Source organism: Numida meleagris, unplaced genomic scaffold, assembly GCF_002078875.1.
Source record: "Numida meleagris isolate 19003 breed g44 Domestic line unplaced genomic scaffold, NumMel1.0 unplaced_Scaffold249, whole genome shotgun sequence".
In the NCBI taxonomy this organism is placed as follows: Eukaryota; Metazoa; Chordata; class Aves; order Galliformes; family Numididae; genus Numida; species Numida meleagris.
Genome location: NW_018364295.1, coordinates 183,266 through 203,750, shown reverse-complemented (window position 1 = coordinate 203,750; position 20,485 = coordinate 183,266). Strand labels below are relative to the sequence as shown.

The 20,485-nt window shown below is 40.4% G+C and overlaps 1 protein-coding gene across 7 annotated transcripts in view; it reads left to right on the top strand.

Moving 5' to 3' along the window:
• Positions 1-19,512, top strand: part of GAS7 (growth arrest specific 7) — a 112,428-nt gene extending 92,916 nt beyond the window's left edge. For 6 of the 7 annotated variants that reach the window (XM_021382490.1, XM_021382488.1, XM_021382489.1 and 3 more), the window contains 5 exons: positions 926-1,054; positions 3,030-3,153; positions 6,526-6,605; positions 8,893-8,991; positions 9,691-19,512. In XM_021382490.1, the coding sequence (XP_021238165.1) occupies positions 926-1,054; positions 3,030-3,153; positions 6,526-6,605; positions 8,893-8,991; positions 9,691-9,804 (546 nt within the window). In that variant the 3' untranslated portion in view covers positions 9,805-19,512. Of the gene's footprint in view, positions 1-925; positions 1,055-3,029; positions 3,154-3,987; positions 4,137-6,525; positions 6,606-8,892; positions 8,992-9,690 lie in introns of those variants that run through there. The other variant, XR_002433923.1, reaches the window with a different exon arrangement.
• Positions 19,513-20,485: the final 973 nt, after the last annotated feature.

The window sequence follows — 20,485 nt, the reverse complement described above, 5'->3', positions numbered from 1 at the left end:
ACAGGAAAGCAAAAAATACTTGGTTTTAGAGACTAGTTAATATTGCTACTCTGTAGGCCATGAGATGTGACTGAGGACCAAACTCACCTGCATAAGCAGAGCCCAGCCCCTGCACTGGAAATACAATAGAAAAAAGTACTGGGTTACTTCTGGGAAGGTTAAATGTCTTTATCCATTCAGAGTGCATTTCCAAAAAATCAAAGCCACATATATGAGAAAGTTACAGAGCAATGAGATACAGACTCTGTCAGAATTGAGTGTTACTGACTGTAAAGTCTGGACTGTAAGAGATAAGTACCTATACTTGTAGTCACATGTGTGGTCTCAGTGGGTCTTTCCTGAGTCCATTTCACAGTGGTTTTCTTACCATTATTTGAAGGGGCTCAGCTAATTGCTCAGACTTGCTTCTCTTTAGGCTCCCTTACACCTAGCAGAAATAAATAAATAAAATGTGCCATTAATGGATTCCGTTTCCTAGTGCATACAGACATGTAACCTCAATGTGTTGAGTCACTTCTCTGCAGTCAGGGTTCGTGGCTTTTGTTTGTGTACTTTTGGGTGGGTAAATTGCATCAGTTAGGTCAGAATGGGAGCACTGAAATTAGTGCTATAATAATGGCCTGAAGTTTGATCTTACATGTAGGAGAAGAGAGAGAATTTAACAGAGAGAGAAGAAAGAAAAATGTATGCCTTTCTGCTTCCCTCAGTAAATATTTGCTTAGCAGAGTTGTCCTATGAGGAGGTGATGTTTGTAGTAGCATCACTCAAAGGTAACTTGGGCAAGAGAAATGTTGCAGTATAATGCTGCCTGTGTCTGCATTGTTTGTATTGTTTACTCTGTCTTGACCTCTGATCAGCAGAAAAGCCAGAAATTACTGCCTAACTCTTCAATAATACCATTTTCCCTTTATTTTTTTTTTATCAGCTTCAGAGCGAGGTAGAGAAACCCCTGCTCAACTTCAGAGAGAACTTTAAGAAAGACATGAAGAAGTGTGACCACCATATTGCAGACTTAAGGAAGCAACTGGCCAGCCGCTATGCAGCAGTTGAAAAGGTGGGAGTGGAGAACAAACTGGAGAGTTTGAGATACTGCTGTCTGGAACACAAAAACAATTGTCCCGTGAAAAGTTTCTGTTCTACCACAAGGAGCCACAAAGATTTCTGCTGAGTGCTTTCTGCTATTGGTTATGCTTTACTAGGCTTCAGGTGTGGTTTGGTGCTTAGCTGAATTTTGGGAAGCTGGGATCTGCAGTCAGTGCTCATGTGTTGCTGCTGAGCTAGCTTTTTGTTGCAGCTTCTCTTTTCCAGTTTGGGATAATGTATTTCTGATACATTTGATAGGAATACTCTTAGCTCATGTGTGTCCGGAAGTCATATGTATTGCCCTCAAAATCTAAGAGACATTGCATTAGAATAGCAAAGGCCAAAGGCTCGTCTACTTCAGTATCCTTTTGTACAATGGAAGCAGATGGCCAAGAAAGTTAGCTCAAACATGGCACAGCAGTTTGCGAACACTCTCCTAGTACTAGTTTTCTGCGTCATAGCAAACAGCAGCACTCTAGTTTCAGGTGCTGTTTTAGCATAACCATCTAGTAGGTAGCTGAGGTCATGATTATAGAGTTGTGCCTATGAAAAGAGCTTTCTTGTGAGTAGCTGTCAGGAAATAGGATACCTGTGGCTCAGCTGCCCAGATACTTTGGCTAAATTGTGTGGTTCTTTGTCACAGTATCCTCACTCAGCATGCTCTTGGGTATGAGCTGGAGAGGAAAACATCTCACTCAGTTAACCCAGCAGGTTGTTTGGACTTCCATTAATGATCAGAGTGCATATGAGAAAGTTCGCTCAAGGGCAAAATTGTGGCAGGATGGACAAGAGTATTAGACTGTATATATTCAGGGACAGCACTTTACAGTCTTCAGTAGGAACACTGAAAAAGATGAATCGGCAGACAGTAGGGATATTGAAAAGGATGAATCAGAAGTAGACTTGAGAATAAAGAATGGTTAAAAAAAAAAAAAAGCTGTGTCTGCAGTTTGACAGATGAAGCACATAGCTTCTCACCAGATGGCTTTCCTGCAGCTCCCTCTTGTGACCTGCCAAACTAAGCCTACTGTCTTTAAAACTGAACTGAAAAATTCAGGTAATGCTTTGAGAGCATCTTAAGTTACTCTCAGGTGTGATGTGGGAAAACTGCAAGGTGCTAACGAATCTAATCCTCCAAAATTAGTTTTCAGCACTCTAACTAAAGAAACTGGAGAAAGAACAATATGACCTATTTTGTAGCAAGTGGAACAGTTGGGGCAGAACAAGTTTTCCTTATGTATTTAGGCAACTTCAGCAAATGAGAAGACAACTTGCATTGGTATTTCTGATTATTTGTTCAGACAATTTGCTGATTTGCCTGTATAATTTAAGTAACTACATTGATAAATCAGGTCTTAACACCTTGAAGGAATTTGAGGTAATTCAAGTAATCAGTTGTAAATAGGCCTCAGGTTATTGATTTCTGTTATGAACTGCTATTGTCACTAACCTGAATTAGTTTTTCTAAAGTAAGTCTAAAATTTCCTATTAAAGTTCCTGATAAATGTGTATTGAAACTAGAAGGTAGTTGAAAATAAGTTCTATAATGTAGTTGAAGCTCTTTAATTTGTACTGAAAAAAGTACATGTAAGAGGTATCTGGTTAAGAGATTTGGAAGGTGCTTCAACTCCTTTTTGTTCCAGAAAGAGTTGAGAAAGTTATAAGGAACGTTACAGTCTAATGATGCCTTTTGGTACAGTAAGGCAGATAGACAGAGACCTGAGAGTCCAGATGATTTTGCAGTTTTGTCAGTGAAAAATTCTATATGGTGGTAGGACCCTTCCTTGAACACTGTATGATGTCCTAGGAACTTGAAAGCCAGTTTGAACTCAGTTTTATGCAGAATCACTGTCTTCTTACTGACACATGTATGAAAAAGTCATAGGTGGCTGAAAGCAGCTGGAAGCTCTGTTTGTGTAAAACATATGATCTTTAATTACTCCAAGGCCCGGAAAGCCTTAACAGAGAGACAGAAGGATCTGGAAGTGAAAACACAGCAGCTGGAGGTGAAGCTCAGCAACAAGACAGAAGAGGAAATCAAAAAGGCAAGGCGGAAGTCTACTCAGGCAGGTGAGTACCTGTGATTGTGAGCCAGTGAGAGGTAAGTGCAGCGCTGGGGAACTAGCTAGGAGATCGTGGCGTGGATAATTGGGATGAAACTACCCATCCATCCATGTGTTTCTTGCTTTTTAAGATTGCAGCAATTAAATCTATCTGAATCATAGAATCATTTGAGTTGGAAGGGACCATTAAAGGTCATCTAGTCCAGCTCTCCTTCAATGAACCTTGGAAGAGGAGAATTCTTTTCAAAGGAAAAACAAAGCCAGGTTTTTCTAATATGGCATCAGAAAATGATGGATTTTGATAACTGAACTAAAAGGAGAGTGTTTTGTAGAATTGTACTTGAGTTTTGTAAAGTTGTGCTGAGATTACAATGTTTGTGAAACTTTAGAAGTAAGAGTTAAATAAATTTGTCGTAGCCTGAAGTGGTTTTGAAATTGAATTAGTGTCCAGTTTTAGTCAATGTAGTTATCCTGCTTATGTGCTTTAGTTTTCAGACAGAAATACTTGTGTTGTGTCTTGATGCTGATCATGCTGAGATAATGAGATGCCTGTCTCCTATCTGAGGCCTCTGTTTTTAAGTTCCTTAGGGTGTTCAAAATATGCTTGTAACTTATTCAGATTGTACTTAGTTCAGCTGAAAAATCTGCCAGCACAAGACCTATTGCCACTTATGTAGCAGGCTCATGTAGCTTGCAGCAGATCTATGGTTTAGGCTCTCTCAGATCAGAGATCTAAACACACAGCTCCCCAGCCACAAAGAAGTGTAAGCAAAGTATGGGGTGTTCTGGGGTAAGATTATTCTGCATCGCTCCTGTTGAAGCTGGGTTACTGTGCAACCAGGAAGGCAAGTTTTATGGGTCCTGGGTCCAGAGGAAGAACAAGAAAGAAGGAGCCTGATTCCACCTATCAGCTAGGGCATCCCGATGGCAGCAAGGAGTCCGGGGCTTTCCTTGGTGTGATTGTGGATCTACAAATTCACACTTTTTCAGGTATGCTCAAATACTCTACCAAAGTACTTTTAGCCCCTGGAGATCTCAGAGGGGCTCACTGCAGGCTTCCTCTCTATACATCACTTGTAAGGGATTGAAGGTAGCATGGCCCACCCCACTGCCTGATTTTTTTCTCAATTTCTGGCTGAAACAGTGCTGTTTACAGCTCAAACTAAGTGCAGTCTTAGCTTTTATTCTAAGTACCACAAGTACTTGCAAGATTAAGACCCATAGAACTGATTCAACTTACAGTGTTGCTTGAGGGCCAGCGTTTGAATTTTTGGCTTTTCTGTAGTTCCTGTCAAAGGTAGTTACAGATCTTTGCTCAGCTGGGGATGTTTCTTCCTTAAATTGTAGTTCCCTCCTTGGTTATTCACTAAATCACAGTTATCCACAACTGTGTGGATGCTTGCTGTGCTGTCTACCTCTTTCCTTGGAAGTGAACTTTTTATCTTTTCCTGTTAACTCAGCGATTAAAAGGATTTCTGTTCAGGGCATACTGAGGATATAGTAGTGTGTGTTACACTATAGTGAAGACAAAACTTACTTGATGTTATTCATGCATGCTTTTTACAGAGACTCAAATCACTTTCTTTGGATCCATTAGGAACTGTCTTTCCTGAGACCTGTAAAGCTGATATATGCAGCACTGTTAGTAACATTACTGCAAATGCATTTCAGCCAGGGTTTCCGTAGTTCATCCCTTCACAGTCTTTCCTGTGGTAGAGCGATCCTTTACAGTTTTAAAACTCTGAGGTTTATCAGCCTGTCTGGGTCTTGAGGATGCTGGTGAGAGTCATTTGCAGTTTGTGTATGCAGACAACCATTTGAGGAGAAAGAAGTGCTTCATTAGGGACAGGGGGCTTCTTGATGAATGTTGTTTGTCCACCTGCAAATTCACAACTTCTTTGTTCACTTTGGTCATCAAAAATTGTTTGTAATGGTTATTTAGTAGTTGTTTATTGAACAAACAAGAGAGAGCTGAAGATCAAATAGGAGTAACCAGTATTTTGGCTTGAGTCCCCCCATCACTGTACCAGACTTTGTGCCACTGTTGCAGTGCATGGAAGTGGGAGGACTTGCCTTATCCCCACACGTATTGCTGCGCAGCAGCCCAGCTGGGGTACTTGGGGTGCATGCAGCATTACTGATCTGGCTTTGAACTTAGGCCTGCTGGACGTGGATGGTATGACTTGAGACTTTCAGATGCCCCTTAAAACTACACTCTACAATGCCACCAGTTACTAACAAGTGATGTTGGTTTTTTGCTTCCATGTCACGTGCTTTGTGACTTTCGTGTTCCTGGCTGTGTAGTGTCTCAGATTCACCCAGATAGGTGAAGAATATCCAGAGTCTGATACGTGGGGAATCTCCTGGAGCGCACACAGTTTTCCTGAATGCCTAGCCTTTAAGTCCTGAATCCCAGTGTCTTTTTTTTGTTTTGTTTTTGTTTTTTAATAGACTTTGGTTGCCACCCAAAGTTCTAAGTCCATGCGAGATTTTTAGATGCGTTTACTTCTTTGTCACTTGCTTGGTCTGTGTAATTCTGTTCGTAATTTTTTATTCTTCCCTGGTTTGTGTATATTTTTTCACCTAAAAGAGCAGTAGGAATTTGAAATCTAGACCAAGTCATTAAAACATTTGTGAAGACATAATTAAGCCTCATTTAAGGAAGAAAGAGAATTTACTAGCCAGAAACCAGTAATCTCTGAGACTGAGAGATTTTCTACCCACATTACCGTCCATGTCAGAGCGGAGTTCTACAATGGACAAAAATTGCAATAATTGCACCTTATTGTGGTACTGCCCTGGACAAGAGAGGAAGCCTGGACTGGAATTGTGCATCTTCAGTAGAAGGAGAGTATATGATTGTGCTAGGTTCAATTTGCTGCAAAAAAGCTTCACTTGATCTTAGACACCTGATGCTTTTCTCCTTTGTTAAGCCCATCTTAGAATGCAGTCTTAGCTACAGGGTTACTATCCTATAGCTCCATGATTCATTAGTATTAATTTCCAGTTTTAATTGTTTTATTTTTCTGATACAATTTTCTGTCTATGACCAGCTTTAATTTAACTGTAGTAACTATCTGTCATAGTTCAGGTTATTTCGTAAAGTGCTTCTTAATGTTCATATTTTCCTTTTAAAATTTTCTAATTCCCCTTCATTGTTCCTCACCCCAATCACCTGATCACTACAGACTAAACATCAATTGCATGCATTGCATTGAAATTATTTTTACTGTGCCAAACAAATACCATGTAACAACTATGTTCAACTCTGCCAGGACTGAACTTCAAAACTTTGGGATGCATATTTGAAACAACTTCCTTCTAAGCTTCATAATATTGGCCAGAAAGAACTAATGTGCTGCTGTCTTGAACTTTTCAGGAGATGACCTGATGCGTTGCGTGGATCTTTACAATCAAGCCCAGTCCAAGTGGTTTGAGGAAATGGTGACCACCACTCTGGTATGTAGTAACTCTGTGTAGCATCTTAAGTTTTTAACATTGCCATGTTGTAATAGCTTGAACTAGTTGCAGGAAAAGGCATTGGGAGAATTAGATGATAAATCTCTAGTGGTATATTGCGTTCTCAGTTCTAAGAAAAAGTTGCATCATTTGGAGAACACACAAATAATTGTTTCTTTGCAGAAGGCTCAAAACCAGTTCAGAGCTGCTTAGAGGCCAGAATGCTGGAATTGTCCCCAGGAAGGATGAAGTAATGACCATGGGGCAAATGAAAAGACACACAACATTTATACATTAAACATTAATGAATTTTTGTTTCCCATGATTTTACAATTTCTTCAGGTGTATTGCCAGCTTAGAAGAGACAGCATTTAATTTCTTATTGCTCTACTTCTCTGAAGATTAACACAGCTCACAGTGTTCACCTGAAGGGCATATACCTTCAGGGTTAGTCACCAAAATGGTAAAATAACTCTTCTAGCTTTGATGTGCAGCGTTCCTTTAAATAAATATACTTCAGCATGAGGGCTCCTCTCTCTCATGTCATTCCTTAGAACCCTTCTAGACAATAGCCAGTTATTTTCGAAATAGGGAAATAAAAACATCTTTTGCTAGTACTTTCCTCACTGGACAAACACAAAACATCAAACTCCTCATAATAAAGAAGCAGAGTGGTACAGTGCACAGCATTTAGAAGTGTCAGTGCAATATTTAATCTGCACTAAATTAATAAATGACAGATGCATGGAAATTCAGGAGGTGGATACCTTCACAAAAGCAGAACAAGAGAGAAAACATTGGTTCTTCCTCCACATAAGGGATCTGATCCTCCTCTCACCTGCACAAGTGTTTTCTCACTGGTAGGTGTCAGAGACATGTCCATGTGTAATTTGCATATTTAAAAAAATCATTGAATAACAGAATGCTTTAGTTTGGAGGGGACCCTAAAGATCATATTGTTCCAACTCTCTTGCCATGGACAGGGTTGCCAGCCACCAGATCAGACTGTCCAGGATTGTGTCCAACCTGGCCTGAATGCCTCCAGAGATGGGGTGCCCACAACCTCTCTGGGCAGCCTGTGCCTGCGCCTTGCCACCCTCTCAGTAAAAGACATCTTCCTAACACCTAACCTAAATCTCCCCTCTTTCAGTGTAAAGCCATTCCCCCTTGTCCTGTCAGATTGTATAAAAAGTTGATCACCCTTCTGCTTGCAAGCTCCCTTCAAGTACTGGAAGGCCACAATGAGGTCTCCCTGGAGCCTTGTCTTTTCCATGCTAAACAAGCCCAACTCCCTCAACCTTTCCTCATAGGAGAGGTGCTCCAGCCCTTTGGTCATCTTTGTGGCCCTCCTCTGGAGCCAGTCCAATAGCTCCACATCCCTCCTGTACTTGGGGCCCTGGGCCTGAACGCAGTACTCCAGATGGGATCTCAAAAGGACAAAGTAGAGGTGGACAATCAGATCCCTCTCCCTTCTGGCCACCCCTCCTTTTATTCAGTGTTTGTTTCTGGAGAATCTAAAGCTTTGTTCCCTAGCTTTAGAGGGAAGTCAAGACCTGTAGGCTGCTCAGTAGGTTGATTTGTTGGGAAGTGCAAGCTAAGGATCATATAAAAATATGTCTTTATATACATCAATATAAAACCCAGTAGCAGTATCAGAATCCAGGAGACATGCTGCCCTTCCACAGCCCTAACTGGCCCTCCTGGAGAAGAGGGAGGCAGAAAAATTCAGAAACAAAGTTAGAAACTACCTTCCTTTACAACTGAAGTGTTGCTGGGCTCCTCTCACTGCCAGCTGAGCTAGGTGGAGACTTGTCCCAGCCCATCATCTGGTGAACAGATTAAACTGCTCTTTTAGGTGTCTGGTTAGACTGAAAATAGTCAGGCCCTCTGAGTCATACATCCCAGCACAGTCTCATGCTTCTCTGTCTATTCACTGTAACTTCTGGTGCTAGAAACACGGCATGCAAAGCTTTTTGCAGGAAACAGATTCCTTCTTGCTTGTAGTATCACCAAAGACAATGTCTCCTATCTCTCCCTGACTGGTCTCAGTTTTGGAAAGGTTTCAACCTTTTTTTTTCTGTCCTTTGAATCAGGATGAAGTGAATTCTTTTGCTTGCTGTCTCTACCTGTTTGCAATTTGGAGCAATGTGCAAGCGCAGAGTTCAACTCCAAAGCATGACCATGGGGTTGTACTGCACTGACGGGCAAACTTTTGTATATATCATCCTTTCTTTGAGCCTTTAAGCTCAGTTGCTAAAAAAAGTGTACATGATTTCTTCCTCTTTAGGAACTTGAGAGACTAGAAGTTGAAAGGGTGGAGATGATTCGGCAGCATCTCTGCCAGTATACACAGCTGCGGCATGAGACAGACATGTTCAACCAAAGTGTAAGTCTGCTCTTTGTTTGTCTTTGGTCTTTGCTGGACTTCAGCTGAGCTGAATGGTCCCCATCCTGATCTGACTAACTTCCTATGAAAAGGAGACGTGAATGGTACGTGTTGTCAGCTGTTAGCTTTCAGCAGTACTGTTGTGCCAGCCTGCAGTTTGGAGAACTCTCAGGGAGTTCTCCAAAACTCCCTGATCCTGATTTCATACTATTGGATCACAGCTTTTTGTTGGGGTTTTGATCAGCATAAGCTGTTATCAGCTCTCCTAGCATCTGAAAGTAATTTATTCTTGCAAAGAAAGATAGTAAGCATATGATTTCACTGTTGGAGGAAGGAATATATATGTTTATATCTTTTCATTAAAAAAGCCCAAACAACTGTCTAGTTTTCAAATATTAAAATGTAGGGAATGTATGCTGACCTGTAATGCATCGTTGTGTTTGATGCAAGGTATAGTTTGCAGAGCAAGAGTCTGAAGACAGACTGGTCAGTGCCTGGGGTAGGAAGCTTGTCTCTGCTTGGCATGGCGAGCCTGCTTCCCATTCTGGCTGTTGTTCACTTGGCCTCAAGTACATGCAGTTCTCAGTTGTCTGCAAGTGCCACATAGGCATGCCCATAGCTGTTCTACACTTTAGAGCAATGACTGTCTCTGCTTGAAATGTGCCCTTGACTTTTTAGTTCTTGTTTTGTTCATTTCAGACAGTAGAGCTTGTGGATCAGCTGCTTCGGAAAGTGGATCCTGCCAAAGACAGGGAACTGTGGGTAAAAGAACACAAAACTGGAGATATTCGACCTGTGGACATGGAAATATAGACTGTTCTTGCAGTTGTGATGAGCCCACTGAATTAACCAGGCTAATGTTTTTTTTAGGGGTCAGAAGAGCATAGGGTAAAGGTTGTTCCATTACCAGACACCTTGTAATTTATGCCTGTATAGGCTGTCTGTTAAATTTAGTCATAAAAATGGTCCTTGCTGTGCTAAGCCTTAAGCACCAAACATTCCAGGGTGAAGAAAATAGATCTGTGCTTCCCACCGGAGGTTCCCAATTGCACTCAGCTTCCAGAAGAAATCTACTTTCTGGTACAGAGAGAGCTCTGTTCTTCAGTGACTTTTGTGCTACATCCCTTGCATGACTATCGTATATATTATGTTAGAACAACCATGCAGTGCGCTTCTGGCCGGCCAGCAAGTAGGTAACCGAACACAATGCAGGAGGCAAGGAAGTGCTGATCAAGAATCCCAGGTCTGTCACTGACTGCTTTCATAACCATAGACAAGTCAATAAACTTTTCAGGCTCCCGCATCAGTAAAACATACGTATATTGCATCAGTGTTGTATGAACACACTTATTTTATATAACACAGTTTCCCACAATGGCCCTTTGGTAATACCTATGGAGAAGACTCCTGTTCTTCCTGTTTTATACTCCCTCTCAGGGATATATAAACCCATTATCATCATTTTTGTGCTAGGCCAATCTATAAATTTTAAAGTGTTTCCATCCCTGTTAACAGGAAAGATTTGGTTGTGCTGTACCTACCTCATTGGCTGTTGGAGTGCCCTCAGTGACAGAAGGAGGTTGCATACCAAGGAATAAATGAGATGTTCTAAACCTTTCTGCTTATGCAGGATGTTTTCTCATGTTATCTTCTTAAAGACAGCCCTCTAACATTTTGTTTGGGATCTAGATTTAAATTGCTCTTTGTTAGTTTCTTCAGGTGAATATCAGAGCCATTAGCTATATTTATTTACCAAATTTGTGTAGCTAAATTGTGACTTTTATCTTTTTAGAGCCTGATTTTCAAAGATACCATTTATCTGTGATTCTAGACTGTATCAGGTGTAGATGTATGTGCCTGGCATTTCTGAATCAGATTCTTAGGGATTTTTCCATTCTTATCCTTAGTGCGAACTACCAAAAATTGAACACAGCTCCTGGTGTAGAGTGTTGTGTAGTTTGGAGACTGGTTTTCAAAAAGTATTAATTTTCTTCTCCCACTGTTACTTCAGATTGTTGCTGTTGATCTATTTTCCACCTTCTCTTACTCAAGATTCTTACTTCATATCCAGCAGAAACAGAGAGGTCTGGAGTCTCCCTCTTGGAGATCTTCAAAAGCTGCCTGGGTATGGTCTTGGACAAATGCCCTGGGTGGCCCTGCTTGAACAGTGGCTTTTGACCAAATGATCTTTAGAGGTCCTTTCCAAACTCAACCATTCTGTGAGTCTGTGAAACCTTCATTCTCACCACTGTGGCCTTTCCTCGTTGTGTACTGTGGTGTTAGTTGCTGTTTCCCAAACAATAATATTTCATTTGATCCACATTTTTGTTATGCTTTTGTCTCGTTGTTAACATTCCTTTTTCCCCAGTCTCTCATTTGTCTACTCTTCTAGGCTTTTTTTCACCAATCTGACATTACTGTGCCATGAGAAGGTCACTGAGAATTAATCTTTACAAATACAAGCTGAGACGCAGAGAAGTCTTATCTAAAATACCTTTCTAATATTGCTGCAAGTGATTATTTTTCTGGCTTGTCATTTCAAACTTGCATTTTCCTGTTGTTCCTTTTTTTCTTTTCCCACCATTTATTTACTAGTATAGAAGAAAGGTCAGTCACCTTTTATTCACCTAGGTTATTCCCATCTTGCAAATGTCTCTTCAACTCCCTTCTTTGCTGTGTTACTAGCTTTATAAACCTTTGCACATCGGCAGGTGCAGTGTTGTGACTGTTGCATGCTTAGGATTGTTGTTCCTGGTGTTACTCATTGTTAGAGCTGACACCTCCTGTAGTGCACTTTTGTTACAAACTTCAGAATTTGCAGCTGCAATTTTTATTCTTGGTGTTGGAAGCATCCAGCATGCTGATACTTGAAACATGGTTTGCCTAAGTGTCACTCAGTCCTTGAGCTCAGTGAGACTACATGCTCTTCCCTCGCCTCCTGTTTTGCTTGAGTGGTGAGGTTTTGTGCTAATTTGTCTTTTTCAGTCTTCCTATTCATTTACGCTCTGTCCTCAGTATGATTCTTACTAGCATACTGATGTGTACTTCTATCTCTTCCATGCACTTTTGGAGGGCAGGTATTTTTGGTTTGTTTTTTGTTTTCTTTAAACCACAAATGCATGGTGAGCTTTCCAAACTTCAATGACCAAAATTCAGTGATGTACTTAAGAGCTGTATCTAAGGTTGACCCCTGTATTCTAAGCCATATTGCGAATTAGAATGAGCAATCTTGATGACCCGTCACCACATTCGTGGTTTGATTACAAAAACAAGCTAGTCATGCACTTTATATGGTATTCTCCTTATTAAATCTCTGAAATACTCTGTTAGCAATTACAGTTTATTTTTTACTCACTTTTTTTTCACAGGTATTTGTTATTTTACCTGTTTTGGGCTGGAAATACTGTCCATTAGCATAAGTTTCTCTCAGGACTGAAATATATTTTGGTTCTTCATCTAAGGTGTTCTTAAGCTGCTCTCAATTCTCAGCTGAATTTTCTGATGACTTGAGGTTTATTGGTTTTGTTTGTTTTTAATTATATTATTTCTAGACAGTTTTCCTACTTCTGCTTTTTGATCCATTTGAAATGTTGCAGGAAAGCATAAGCTGCACAGAATGATCATTCTTTTGGTGAAGGCTGTATCTTTTTTTTTTTTCTTTCAAAATATGAGGAGAGCACTTTTGCCTAGCTGCTGCTTACCTTTACTACGCCCAGCAAATTCTCATGTGGAACTACTCTGCAATGGGTGAAATGCTTCTTATACAACAAGACTTAATAATTTTCTAGCTGGTGAAAGCAATAGGAATGTTTTGCTATTGCTTGTAAATAGTTTCCATCTTATTTCCTGGAAATAAGTACCTTCATGGTGCCACACTGCAGAAATTGGGATGTGAGATACTTTGCCCATTACATTCTCTGACTGATGGATCTTGAACAACATTGGGCATTAAAAATTAGGGAGCGCTCAAGACCTGATGTTTCTGAATTGACTGCATCTTTAAAACTGGTAATGGTGTGTTTGTTCTTAACAGGTGACTCTGGGAATTTCAGCATTGCTCTATTTGTCTTCCAATAAGTTGCAAAAAATGCAGTCATACCCAATCTTTACTTCTCCAGACCAAGATAAAGCTTCATGTTATGTTGCAGTGTGCATGTGAAAGCATGAGGATGTTTCAGTGTAACTGATCAATAGAAACAGCAAAATAAGTCTCTTGCCTCCATAGGTCCTGAGCCCAGGTGTGATCTCATTCTTTTTCTGGCAGGCGAGTACACGCATCGTTCAAGTTTTTACTGTTTGAGTCATTGCAGGTAATACACTTTTTTGTGGTTTGGTGTGGCTGTCTTGCATCTTCACATGGCTCTGTGGTCACAGAACAGAAAATGGGCTTTTGATTAGCGTTGATTGTTTTTACCTAAAGAAGTACAGTTCATGGGAATTTGCCTCTGACTCCCATCTTGTAGGCCTCCTTGCCCTGGTCTTTTTTTGAAGCAGTCTCAGTTTCAGAGGCCTGCCCCTCCTGTGCAGCTCCCTTTCTACCCAAGTAGAGGTACACTCAACCAGGTGTAATAATGTTCTGGTCTCATGCTGCCAAGCCTCTGGTTTCCCAGTGATCAATCTCTGCTTCAACCAGAGCTTTTGAGCTCTTGTCTGAGCTAGAGGGCTTCGTGAACTCCTGTGGCTTTGAATCCTTTGAGTGTTTTCAGTCAATACAGATGAAGTTTTATGCAACTGTAACCTCAGCTTCCTTACAGAGTGCTAACATCTTATTCATCGTTTGTTCCAGCCTGCCTGTATGTTCTATTTTCTGTATCAAGGCACAATTAACTCAATAGAGAGTCCTTTTTGTAAGTCTTTCCTTGAGGTATTCTTCTGGGTTTTTTTTCCTAACAGTATTACTTCTGGATCCAATGCTGTTGGCTGATTTCTGTTTGAATTAATGAGCGGAAAGTGATGACTTATTTGCCATGTGAGCCACGTTCACTCTTCTCCATCACTGTCAGGATTCCAATTGCTTTCATAAAGCAAGATCCAAAAAGGCCTAATTCTCAGATTTCCAACCTGCTTCAGATTCTCTAATGTCCGTAACCCCTGTCTGCTGGTTGCTTCTGTATGTTGATTCTGGTGAGTCTCATGCAATTTAGGATGTTCCATGATTCTGTGGACTTATGTTGAAAGACTACAGTTGTTCTCTTGCGGAAAATCTATTTCATGATTTGATACTGAGATCTGTAGAGATAGTTTTAATTTATTTTTTTAAATGTTAAAAGATGGTAACAACATTGAAAGACATGGGAATCCCGCTTATATTCTCAGAATACTTTTTCCCCTCTGCAGCCCTGCCTGAGCTACTGTGGAGAAGCTGTGTTCCCTCCATGTTTAACAGTTACAGTATATATTGAAATTGTTTTTCCTTCCACGCATAACAGGTGGCATGCAAACTTCCCTGCTTTTCTTTGCACTTCATGCACCTTGAGTTTTGTGTTGCAGAGTTAACTGTTGTTAATTGCAAGCCCATGCTGTAGTGACAGCAAGTATAGCTATCTTGGGATGGTGAGTTGCATGCAAATCACCTTTTTTTTCTTTTTTTTTTCATAACTGGTTTCTATAAAGCATTCACAGGAAGCATTTACATGCTGGTAAAAGTCCTAACTGCCCAGACCTTCTCAGAATGTCTTTACACTTATATCTTTTTTACATTATTCTTCAAACACTTGCTGGAAATGAGCCTCTATAGTCTTTGTGTAGAAATGTGCACTCTTCTTTTGACCTTCTGTTTAGAAGCGCTCAGCACTCAGAGGTTTCTAGGAGGTGCATAGAGTGTGCATGGGTGATAACAGAGACTTTGAAAATCAGGCTACTGATTAGAAATGCACAAGCTTTTTCTTTTTTCTTTTCTTAGTCTTTCGGTACATATATATAAGGAAATAGAAATGAGATTCTCAAATAATGTATGTTGCTGTTGTATGCTGTTCTCAGCGACTCTGTGAGTGACACTGTAGGCTGTGGTTGGAGCACAGCTCTGTATCTTGGGCTCCTGTTGCAGCCCCAGTGATCCAAATCCCAAATTAGGTGAAAAAGAGGCTCTGACCATCTGTTTCTTCAATCACACACAGAAAGAAAAAGGGCATTGCTTACCCAGGTGGATCCTTCACAATGATGCACCTTAGAAATCCCAACCAGCACCTTTAAGGCACCCCTGGAGTGAGTAGATGTGACTTGGTGTGACCAGTTGTTTGCTTTATTCTGAATAAAAAAACCAAAACTATTTGCTATTTTGTAATAGCCAGCATACTATTTTGTACTAGTACAGCCTGCTGGGCATGTTCCTAGAGATGGGATTCAGACTTGGTTGTCCTGGAAGAGCAGTGTGTTGTTCCCTGATCACTGAGCTTTCTGGAACATCTGTAGGCTTTTTGCTATCCAGCATGTGTTGAAATAGGAGAATGAAGTCCCAGAGGTGGTGGTTACCAAAGCGTTGCTGTGAATAACTCTTGCTATCTGGGCATTCCTCCTGTACTCATACAGTGATTGGGAGGAGCTGGCTGGTGTCCTTTGGTGCATGGTGCAGGCATCTGGCAATTCATAGAGGAGCCTGCTGGTCCCATTTAACCGGGTGGACAGTAGTCACAGACAAATTGCATTGTATATGCAAGCTAGTAAAATATTTAGCTGCCAAAGTGAAATTTGAGCTTCTCAACAGTAGGCGCTCATCTCCCTTAGAGCCCACCTGGCTCCAGTAACAGGCTCATCTCTCTCTGAATTTTGTTCAGCGTACTAAAATCAGTAATGTTGCCTTGCACCTGTTCTTTGGTGAAGGGCTCTCTGGCCAGCACCTGGTTGTGCCAGCAGGAAACCGGTAGGTGGCAACACTGCACTGATGACTGAAGAATGTTTTTTGGATTTGGCAATAGCATCATGTGCCACTGCACTGAACTGACTGTGAATCAGGCTGCATCAAGCCTCATGTGCCAGTGTTCTCCAGGAGTTTGGAACATGCAGTCTTTCTGTTGCACAATGGCAGTGTCATCTTTCGTATCAGCAAGTCCTTGTCTTTTCCTGAGAAGAACTGTTGTTTAAATAATATCCATTACTTTGTCTAACAGTAGATGTTATTCACATAAGAGTTCATCAGTCAGTTCTTACTTCATCATCTTCATTGTTACTGTACCCACTGCTCCATTACTGAGATACAGCACTTTCCAAGAAGTCAAGATGATCAAAGAACATCTCTTTTGCTTTAATGTGCTGCCTGAACTTCATGCTTTTGGATATTTTCTGAGACTAGGGAGTGCTTGTTTTTGGCTTGTTTTGGTTTCTGTTCTGGATTGTTCTTCCAAGCCACTGGGTTTGGAAGTGCAATTATTCTTTTTTGTGCTAGTCACAGCTTATTTTCTGGAGATATTTTCTGAAGGGACCAACCCGTAGCACAATTTGACTTAAATTTCTAATCCCATGTTACTGAAAATAGAAACCTTTTGTGCCTAATGAAGCATCTGATTCTAACAATTGTACATGGACAAAACCTTCTAGATAAAATAAATTCAATATAAATTGTCTTATGATAATAGCATAATAATTACAGAAAAAATGTATATAAATTTGAAACATTCAGATTTAATTCCCTCAACTTACATTAAGTTGAATTGTTCCAGGTGTATCTTAAGAGACAAACTCAGTGGATATTCAGAACAAAAGCTTTTCAACAGCTGTATTCAGGTTCAGTGAGTGGACAAGACCTTCATTTTGAATATAGGTGGTCTTTCAAAGCTACTGATTTCACAAACAACTGAATAATGGCCTGTATCACAGCCCTACTAAAATTCATCCAGTAGTTCTCCTTGAAGTGCCTATTTAAATTGTACCTGCTACAATCATATAAAATACATGGATTCACCCTACGAATTTTCAAAACTCAGGAGCAGCCAGTACGCATCAATCTGTGCAGGATTCTCAACCCTCCTTCTTTGTTCTGCACTGTGCACTCTTTTTAGGGCATCAACATATCCACCGACCTGCCTTTACCTCACTAATCATTTACAGTCCAACATAGGCATCATAAATTCTCAGTGCTGAAAATGGAGTAGGAAATGTTAAGCCATATTAAACTTAGAAGTAACTGCTTTGAAGGACAGTTACTAACTTCATTTGCTGATACATCCTTCAGTATAGGGGTCTCAGTAGAATAAGTTTTCTGCATAAAAGTAGTTGAGTAAGTGGCATTTGGGATTTAACTAGTGCTGTTTTGTAAAAATAAACCGTAACTCTTCTTTAAAGCATTTACTTAGAACAATTTTGTCTGGTACTGGAAGTCTAAAGCTGAATGATTTCAGGAATCTCCTATCTGCGTGACATGACAATTTCACTCATTTGAATTAGAGAATGCTTGACTCGCAATCCCATGCTCCTTTGGATATTTTTTGATGTGGTGATAGAGATTTTCAAAATAGCGTATGGAATTTTGATATCCATTTACCAGTCTGTTACTACACTATGGCAAAAACACCCTTCATGGACAGCAACCTCTACCCCTTATGGAAAAAAGCAGGTAGTTACTTATAAATTTCCTTCTGGCGGCACAAGACAAGGAAAATTCTGCGAAACAGTTTTGCAGACATTCCAGCAGCAGGGATTCAAAGGTAGGCCAGGTCACCAGTCATACAGTTAAACAGAGTTTTCTACTAAAATGAGGTTGCTTATTTGGTCCTTTTTGTGTAATTTGCTAAATAGTTTCTAAACTTTTAGAAAAGTTGTTTTTTGACAGAATTAATGACTTCTTTTTAAAAACGTTTAACCAATATTTTATAACTTTCCATAAATTCTGGCTGAAAGGGCCCCTTAAAATAGTTTATGCATCATGCAGCCTCTGTCTGGGTAATTAGTAAATCTTGGATCATTGTGCAAATTACAGGATGGATTTTGTTCCATAAAGGTGCATGAAGGAATCATCAAACTGAAGAAGTTGAATGCAGAAAAGATTTAAAGGGCAGATCTTCAGTTTGGGTGAAGTGGCAGAGTTTGGTGGAAGATACTTGATGTCAGTTATGGATCTTGTCCTTCAGTGTTGGAGGCATTTCCTCTACGTAATTTCTGTCTTACTGTAAAGCTATTTCATATGGTTAAACTGTATTTTGCTATATTGTTCTGCAAGTTTATATGCACCACAGTGCTCATCTCATCTCCTGTAAAATAAACTGTACAGAGACATATTGAGCATGGAATTGTCTTTACTAGACTGTTTTTTCTTCTACCAAAAGAAGAACCATTCTTTTGAATGCAGTGATATCAAAGTACACTCGGGGTGCCATATGCGCATTTACTGCTTTGCTAATGGTAGTATGATGAAGTTTGAATTCGCACTCACATCAGTAGGGTGTAATCTGTTCATCCATATCTTTTTCAGACCTTTGTGTGATATTCAGATGAGTACAGTTGCTAACGTTTCATTTTTATTACGTAGCTAATTTGGGTTTGATTCTTAAACAGGCAAACTAACTGATCACTGTGAAAAAATAGGCATGAGTTACATGCTCTGTAAGTCTTGTACACCTATTCTTTAATCTGCAGGTTCAACATGTACCTTGAAGCTTAGTTGAAGAGAAGACACTATTGTCAAATGTTGTTAATAAGTTCTTATGTCTCCGATGTGTAATACTGCTGAGACCACAGCACAGAACAATGAGGTGTCAGCAGCTCTGCAGAACATGAGCATTCTTTCCCAGCAACACAGCAGCCTTGGAAGTAAAGGCATTATCTACACATCTCTTAATCCTCAGTGGAGCTTTCTCCTAAGAACTTTTCCAATGTTGAACTCATGTAAAAACATATTTTCTTCACCCACCTGCAGAATACTGCCCTGCAGCTACATGATGTGTTTGTAAAAGGAATAGAGGAATTGCTAGTGAAGGAAATGTCTTAAAAATTGATGTGGTAAGTAGTTGCAGAGTTCTCTGCACTCAGAAAAGGAAGAGACAGGTAAGACACTGAAGAAGTTCCACATGAAGCTTGGTTTTCACAGCAGTACATACTTAGCAATTCTCTTTATGATGTGATGGATTTCATTGCACCTTATCCGCAAAGAGCGTTTTCTAGTGTGGAGGACTATGATAGAGCTTTGAAACCATAGATGAGGAGATAATGTATTTGCAATGCTGGTGTGGTGCTCTTAGAGATGCTACAGGACCAGGATCAGAGTGGATGGTGGCAGTAGCAGGCCACCATCCTATGTCTGTGACACCTAGATGTAAAGGGCAGAAATTTTTACACCATTTTGCACAAGAACACCTGTGCTAGAATTTTGCAACCAATACAATAATTTAAAAAAAAAATCAGTTTGGATTTCACAGTACAACTCAGCCTTTGACCCTCACATTCGTCAGAATTAGAAAGAACGCTGGAGGGGCATCAGGGATTTGATTTCAGAACACTTTCAGAACGAATACATACTTTATGCCTCAAACTGTTATGTAATGCTTCAGTAGTTCCTGTTAATTATAAATAAAATCCTGTCAATTCAGTCCACATGTTTTGCTGTTTCTCTTAGCAATATAATCTTGAACTCTCCAGTTAAGTACTTAAAATTTGGAAATATTTAGATGGAAATCAGAGCTGCATGCACTCCAGAGGTTTTAGCCAGGTCCTGCTAAGGATGCTGTTCTTCACATAACCTTCGTTCTATTTGCTCTTGGTTCCTCCATGTCCCTGGGGACTCAGTCTTACTGAAGGCAGAATTTCAGAGCAGTTTAATTGCTAAGCAACTTGAGAACAGCATGCTTCCCATGCCACTGTTTCTGGGCATGTGCCCAGGTGGGATACATCCAGCCCCTTGACAGGCAGCTTCTGACCTAGTGGCCCCACTGACAGAAAAAAGACCCAACACAATTCTGAAAATTTGTATGAACACGGGAGAAACTGCTTCTAGGTTTTTATTTTTAAATGATAGGAGGTGGTGGTGTGCCCAGCATAGCTTTCCTGCAGATAGTTCCCTACAAGCAGCTTGCTCCCCAGGGGGAACCCCAGGAATACCTGCAGGGGCCCTTTGGCTCTCCCTCACAGTTCAGGACTATCTCTGCCTCTTAAATTGCAGGTTTTGGTTTTGGGAGTGCATGTTTCTGTCTCTTACGCTGGATGTCAGTGTGTCTCTTTTTGCCTTACTATGATTCAGACTGAGGAAGCTGCAGCTGTGCTGAGGTCACCAGCTCTGTTGTCAGGACTGGTGATGGACCATGTGCAGACACAGGCCTGGAAGCACAACAAGCCACACATCTTAACTACATGTGTCAGCTGCCTGCTCGTTAATATCTGGCATTTTTGTCATAATGACTCATCCTTGCTCTCTGCCAGAATTTATCCTGTGTATCCTGACTTGGAATGGAAAAAGGAAAGAGGAGATGTTTCTAACTGGATCCTTTTCTTTACGACCTTCGTGTCTGGTATGGTCAGCAGAGGGCAACACGATACTGGAAGCTGCATTACATACCACATTTCCAGTATT